Source organism: Pseudopipra pipra, chromosome 3, assembly GCF_036250125.1.
Source record: "Pseudopipra pipra isolate bDixPip1 chromosome 3, bDixPip1.hap1, whole genome shotgun sequence".
Classification (NCBI taxonomy): domain Eukaryota; kingdom Metazoa; phylum Chordata; class Aves; order Passeriformes; family Pipridae; genus Pseudopipra; species Pseudopipra pipra.
In genome coordinates this window covers 101,469,779-101,476,923 of record NC_087551.1, presented here as the reverse complement: position 1 = coordinate 101,476,923, position 7,145 = coordinate 101,469,779, and the positions used below count along the sequence as shown (strand labels likewise).

The following is a 7,145-nucleotide window of genomic DNA, read 5'->3' as shown; positions in this document are numbered from 1 at the left end:
AGCAAGGCAGTAGCCAATTTTAGTCTATCCCACTGTCATTTAATCTCACTGCAGATCATTTACAGGAACTCTAATCTGAGATCATGGGGATCTCCTTCACAGACCACATACCTTACACCAGGTATATTAAGCATACTCACTCTTATTACTGTGTTTACTGTGGGAGTAACCAAGTTGTAGCAGTTTTCACTGTTATATATTAAAAATTGAATGATGCAGCTTAAATGCTGCCCCTGCCTGAATTAGCTGAATTTACCCTGAAACATCATGTTAAGTGCAGTCTATCTGAAAGTCAGAGCTAAGCACAACTTCACTTGACATCTAACAACCACATGACTAAGCAGCAATTTCCTGCAGAACTTGCATTTCCTCACCAAGTCTGCAATTCAAAGGAAATCAGCACACAGCTTTGCCCACTGAAGCACTGAAGCCAGTACAACACTCAATCCAACCACCTCTTTATTACATGAAATACTGTTCCCAGATATTAAAGAAGAAATCAAGTCCAGAAGCCAGCTGCATCTAATTTTTCAGTACCCAGAATATCCAACTTAGTTCTTTACCTTCCATACCAAGTGTTTTCCTGTTCTTCAATATATTTCAAGATAAATAGTTTGATTTACAGCACCAAGAAGGAAAGAAGCACAAGTCATGAAAAAAGATTTTTACTTGCATTTTACTATTGTTGAGTATTACAAGACAGTTGTTTATTTTACACATTAAAGTGCCAAGTTTATGTACAAACTATTAAAACAATAGTAAAAAAAAAGGTAAACTTAAAACCTGCTAAGAAAGCAGTGAGATCATGTAGTTGCCTCCAGAATTTTCTACAGACTATTTGACAAATTTACAACAGTTCCTTTGTTTATGATGAGTACAGCAGAAGCCAGGGGTCAGTGCCCACAACCTCCCATCTTGCAGAATGAAGTGCCTGTATCTTTCATGAAATGGAACAGCCTGTACTGTAAGATACATCTAAACATTCTACGCATCAACACCATTGGCAAAGTCTAAAAGGGATTTTACTGTTGGAGCTACACCAGCCTCCTAAAATATACCAATATCACCATACTTTACAAGAATGGGATTTTAGTACTGAAATCAAGTCACACTGTGACTCAATATATTGAATGATTCCCTGTAAACAGAGTGTTATGTTCATTAACACATATGGTCTCAGTTCATTTAAAATTCTGCATCCAGGGTGAAAGAGTTGTCTGTGGGCTTCGACATGACTCCCATCCTCTGATATTCACCTACTCGCTTCTCAAAGAAATTGGTCTTGCCTTCCAAAGATATGTTCTCCATGAAGTCAAAAGGATTCTCTGCTTTGTATATCTGAAACACACAAGCAATTCTATAGTCACTGCTGATGCTCACATCTTGAGCATTACAGACCAGCTGGAAGGAGTCTAATGGCAGCATCAACAAGCTCACTATGTAGTGAACAAAAATCTCAGCCCCAAGCCTTCTCTACCATATTTGTTCCTGTGTTTTAGCTGCAGCTGACAGAAGCACAGCTACTCATAACACTCTTTTTCCATAGCACCCTTTTGCTCTTCCTTCAGTGGGTCTACACATAGGACCTAGCAGCAGGACTGCTCAATGATTTCACAAGTTAAACTAATATTGCTGCAGCCAATTTGGATTTCTGAAGGAAATTAAACTTAATATTACCTTTTCCCCATGAAATATTCTGTGTATTATGGATTAGAGCATTACCTTGTTAAATCCCAGTTCCAACATCAGTCGGTCTGCCACAAACTCTATGTACTGTTTCATTAAAGTGCAGTTCATGCCAATCAGCTTCACAGGCAGTGCCTCCGTCAAGAATTCCTGCAGATAACAAGCATTTCACATACAGCACTGGCATGTACTCTGTGCTAGCCAAGTTAATTTTATGCCCAACAGCTTTCCAGCTTTGTTTAATTGCAATCAAGTTTCTAAACAAGGGGCAGACAATTACCTGCTCTATGAGAACAGCATTCATGATGATTTCCCTTACTCTCTCCTCTGATGGTTTGTGTATCAAGTGCTTGAACATGAGGCAGGCAAAATCACAGTGCAAACCCTGGAAGGAAGGAAGTTTCAGAAAATTATGTCAGGAACAGAGTAAGTGGCATCACCTTTGCCCTTGCCACATTTTTTAGTGTTGCCTACAGACAACTTTCTGCGTCACCAGAAGGCATCACACGAGCAAGTTCAGCCGGTATGAGCTGCACCTGCTCCAAACGGTCAGGTGCAACAACTGCAAGAGTTGGTAAGAACACCTAAACTACTTTAGAGGAAGTAAAATGTCAAGCTCATTCATTCCCTGCTGCAAGATTCACAATGACACGTTTGCACACTTTAGTGAGCCTTACTGCCTGTTTCTAAATATACTCCAATTGAGTATCATTCCTTTGAGCTACTGTGGCACATTACGATCTTAAACTGCTAGAATTTGACTCATACCTCATCTCTACTGATGAGTTCATTAGAAAAAGTGAGTCCAGGCATTAATCCTCTTTTCTTCAGCCAAAAAATTGATGCAAACGAGCCAGAAAAGAAGATTCCTTCCACAGCTGCAAAGGCGACTACACGTTCTCCTGTTAAGAGAAGATTGATAATATTTACTCACAGAAAACTTAGCAGGATTAATAAATACCCAGAAGTTGCAAATAGACCAATGAACTGCATCCTGCAAAGTGAATGAAGTTGTTTCTGCTTAAGTGAGCTATGGCCTGTCCTAAAAACTATTACAGTAAGGATTTCTAGTCATTAAACAAAACAAATATGAGTGGAAGTAAGAACTAAACAGAGTGGCTACTAAGTAGCTGAAGCCAAGGCTCCTTCCCCCCTGGGTTAACCATCAATATCACCCTTTTCCAGACAGCTCACTGAAAAAGCAGTCATTTTGGCAGCTGATTTAAGCCAGTGTCTGCTCATCTTTGATCAAGCAAGGAACCTCGGCCATGAAGAATGCTTTAATGCTAGTGAAATAATGATCTGTACCATCTCATCTCACCTTTCAAGTAAGACAGCAGCAATTAGCAAGGCTAAGGAGCTACAGCCTCCAACCAGACACGTCTGCTGGCTACAGACGGCCAGTGCAGCTCTAGATGTGACAGCAGTTTACAATTTGATCATATAGTCAGGCATATGATGATTGCCACATGACCTTATTAATCATGATGCCAGCAATTTTACAAAAATTCCTGTCAGTAGCTCATTTGAAGATGAAGTAGTTTCTTCATTTCCAGAATTTTATCATTATCTTATACTGAGGAGCATGGACTCTCCCTGTGACAACAATAATCCATCCCTATGAATTGTGAAGTCTGGAGAAATGGTGGTTCCTCCATCTTTAGGGAAGGAATTGCACTTTGCTTCCAATAGATGAACTCACCATATGTTGCTTTCTTGTCCCCAATCCAGCACATGGCCCAGTCAGCCTTCTTTTTAACACATGGTAATGTTTCAATAGCATTAAAAAGAAATTCCCTGAGAAAGATAAACTCATTAGGATGGACATAGGCACAACCAGTAGAATCAGCATTCACTGCCATGAACGATCTGATCACTCATTCTCTGCACCTTCATCCTTCTCCTTCCCCATCTTACTTGGCACAAATCTAGCTTTATTTGATCCAATTAACTACCTTTTCTTCACCTACCCATCACATCAACACCAGTTCATATGAATTCCCATGACCATATCAAGGGGAGAAGTGTTTTACAAAGTGTTGTACTTGAATGAAGCTTTCAAAAACTACAGATTAACCAGGCTCTGCTTTCCAGTGCCAAGGCACCAGGCCTCTCATGCAAGGAATTCTTGCTGGAATTTAGCATCTCAAGAGTAGAAATGACATGGCCAAATTTCCAAGTAGTAGCAACATATCTAAACTGCAAATAGCACTGCAATACCACATGACATTTCACTCGACAGGGTGTTGATTTGACAACACCAGAACAACTCAGCCTGGACTGCTCCAAACTGTTAGTTTTAAGACACAGTTTTTTAATTGAGTAACCTCATTATGAAAATTTTACAGTATCACTTTACTTTTAATCAAGACCAAAGGCCACTCTTCAGCAAATGCAACATGCCTTTCTTCCCCCAATCAAAATAGTGTGGTAAGAACAGCACATGCAATGTTTAAGTGCTTAGCTGTTCAATAAATGCACTGAGGTTTAGAAATAATATTTTAATAGAAGGGATAGCATTCTCAGAGAAACTTTCCTACATAGCTACCTACTAGGTGCAGGGGTCCTCCACATGAGCACTTACTGTAGTTTAACATACTCCCCTTCTTTGAATGTTCCACCTTTTACGTAGTTTCATTCTTACATTTCAGTATTGAGTGGTTTCAGTTTCGCTCTTAACCTAAGCATGTTCTTGCACTTGAGATTAAAAAGATATTCTGAAGTAAAACTGCTCTTAAGCAGCAGTGGTATTTTATATAAGTCTAGTTTACACCCTAAAATTAGCCTGAAAGTCAGAGAACGACTGATATGCAGCATTTAAATCTGAATATTTAGCAAGTTTTGAACTTTTCATCATCAAGCAATACAAACCTCTCTCTAGAATCCTTAATGTAGGTGTCAATGAGAAGACTGTACATTTCTGAATGTATATTTTCCATGGCAATCTGGAAGCCATAGAAACAACGAGCTTCTGTGACTTGTACTTCTTGACTGAACCGCTCCACCTAGAGGAAATAAATGAGTGTTTGCATAAGCATTTATAAGCTGCAGGTTTGAGGCACTAATGCTGTGTAGACCAGTTCTTGGTTAGCTCACAAAACCTTCAGATTAATTCCAGACATGTGGATCATTAACAGTATTATGCAGAGCAGTAACCCCTCACAGCTCCAAGTCATGAGGCATTCTTTGGTCCCAAGAGAAATGGAAAAATTTTTTTGTTTTACTTGTCCCTTACTAGGGAGAAGAGCACTGAGAGGGTGGAAGCAGAACAAGGGCTCTGAGCCAGGCAAGTGTTACTGTAAGGCAGCACTCAGGGCCCCATGGGGAGTCAACAAACTCGTGGATTACAAAACCAACACCAATTTGCTAATTAACATAGGACAGCACTATACGTAGTAATGCTGTAACACTCCCATGATCAGCAAACGACCTGGATCACCCACAGCAAGTGCTGAACATGGAATTATCTGGTTATCTTCCCAAAGTGGTATTCCTGTCAGGACTGTTTCTGTACACTCACCAAGTTCTCATTGACAATGCCATCACTGGCAGCAAAGAAGGCGAGGACGTGAGAAATGAAGTACTTCTCCTCAGGCTTCAGGGACTCCCAGTGCTGGATGTCTTTGGAAAGGTCCACCTAAGATATTGCAGGAGAGATAAGAAACGGTGCCTCAGGGGGGAGGCCGGACCCGAGTGCCGGGGCCGCCCCGCGCTCCGCCCCGGGGCTGCGGGCGGGAGCGGCCGTGTCCGCCCGCCCCTCACCTCCTCCGCCGTCCAGAAGGAGGCCTCGGCCTTCTTGTACATCTGCCAGATGTCGTGGTACTGGATGGGGAAGATGACGAACCGGCGGGGGTTCTCCCGCAGCAGCGGCTCCTCCTCCTCCGCGCCCCGCGGCACCTGGAGCGGCGGGAGAGCGGCTCGGGCGCGGCTCGGGGCTACTCCGGGCCGGGGCCTGGGGCGGAGCAGGACTTGGGAGGGAAACTGAGGGCGGCAGCCTCTGAGGAGACCCCCGTGAGGGAGAGGGAAAGGGCAGGGGAAGAGACCCCCGTGAGAGAGAAGGAAGGGGGGAGAAAAGACCCCCGTGAGGGAGAGGGAAAGAGGGGGGAAAGAGACCCCTGTGAGGGAGAGGGAAAGGAGGGGAAAGGGACCCCCGTGAGGGAGAGGGGAAGGAGAGGAAAGAGACCCCCGTGAGGGAGAGGGAAAGGGTAGGGGAAGAGACCCCCCTGAGAGAGAAGGAAAGGGGGGAAGAGACCCCCGTGAGGGAGAGGGAAAGAGGGGGGAAAGAGACCTCCGTGAGGGAGACGGAAAGGAGGGTAAAGGGACCCCCGTGAGGGAGAGGGGAAGGAGAGGAAAGAGACCCCCGTGAGGGAGAGGGAAAGGGAGGTGCAGCCCGGCGGGGACAGAACCTGAGATTAGCTCAATTGGCTAGATCGAGGTGCTGATAACACCGAGGTTGTGGGTTCGATCCCCGTATTTATTTAAAGAGCTAGACTTGATGATCCTTGTGTGTTCCTTCCAACTGAAAACATTCGGTGTAATTTCTGACGTCTCCGAGAAAGGAGAAACCACCGATTGGAAGTGAGAGCGGAGCAGAGGTTGCAGGAGCCCCCGGGCAAGGGGAGAAGGGCGGGCGCGGTGCCGTGCCCGGGCGTTCCACACTCACCGGTTTCCAGTCGCCCTCCTGGAAGATCTTGCGGGCCGTCTTGCTGGCCAGGACGCGGGCGCTGCTGAGCGCGGGGGGCTGCAGGGAGAGAGGGGCAGGGTGAGCGCGCTGCGGCGCTACCGGGCGGGGACAGCGGGAGGGCAGGCGGGTGCTCACCGTGTTCTCTTTGTCGCTCAGCGCCAGGTCCTTCATGGGCGACAGGCTCTTCACAGGAGACTGGCCCTTCTTGGGCGACAGCTGGTGCTGGTCGTGGCGGACGGCGAACGGGGCGCGGGCAGACAGCATGGCTGAGGATGAGGGTGAAGCAGCGGCAGCAGTGGCGGGACGAGCGGCAGGAAATAGAATTTCTCGCGCCGCCCCTTTATATTCCCTTCGAACTTGGCGCCAGAACGAAGAGATGGCCAATCACAGCCCTCGTAACGCCCACCACTGCCCGCCCCCGCACCTCCATTGGCTGACAGGCTGGGCAGGGCCCCGCCCTCCATTGTGCCGGCAGTGGCGGGAGGAAGTGACCCGCCCTCCGCTTTGGCGCCAGCGGCGCGCGGAAAAGGCGGGATAGAGCGCGAGGGGGCGGGGTTGGGGGTGGGGAGTCCTCGCGCTTGGGAAGAGAGGTCCGGGTGTGGGATCTGCCTCTCGCGCCTGTTTGGGAATGATTCGGGGGCGTTTGCAAAATCCAAAACTTGTTTCCGGATACGGGAACAGCCATAACCTGGTTTTGGGGTGCAGATCTTGGAAATACCACGTTGTTCCTGCCTCTGCCTTGCTCTCCCCGCCTCTGCCTTGCTCTCCCCTTCTC

General features: G+C 46.4%; 1 protein-coding gene across 1 annotated transcript; it reads right to left on the bottom strand.

Moving 5' to 3' along the window:
• Positions 1-649: 649 nt before the first annotated feature.
• RRM2 (ribonucleotide reductase regulatory subunit M2) lies at positions 650-6,715 on the bottom strand. Its single transcript, XM_064650512.1, has 10 exons — positions 6,506-6,715; positions 6,350-6,427; positions 5,449-5,583; positions 5,207-5,323; positions 4,558-4,691; positions 3,389-3,483; positions 2,455-2,588; positions 1,967-2,071; positions 1,723-1,836; positions 650-1,338 (listed from the first exon to the last, which is right to left on the bottom strand). Exons 1-10 carry the CDS (start codon positions 6,632-6,634, stop codon positions 1,186-1,188), a joined length of 1,194 nt encoding a protein of 397 aa, XP_064506582.1. The 5' UTR covers positions 6,635-6,715; the 3' UTR covers positions 650-1,185.
• Positions 6,716-7,145: the final 430 nt, after the last annotated feature.

Bases quoted from the DNA above. Each gene is read 5' to 3' on its own strand.
- RRM2 (XM_064650512.1), bottom strand. From the start codon at position 6,634: ATGCTGTCTGCCCGCGCCCCGTTCGCCGTCCGCCACGACCAGCACCAG. The intron at 6,428-6,505 runs GTGAGCACCCGC...CTCTCCCTGCAG, and splicing joins TGAGCGACAAAGAGAACACG to CCCCCCGCGCTCAGCAGCGC. The intron at 2,072-2,454 runs GTATGAGTCAAA...CCTTCCTTCCAG, and splicing joins AACTCATCAGTAGAGATGAG to GGTTTGCACTGTGATTTTGC.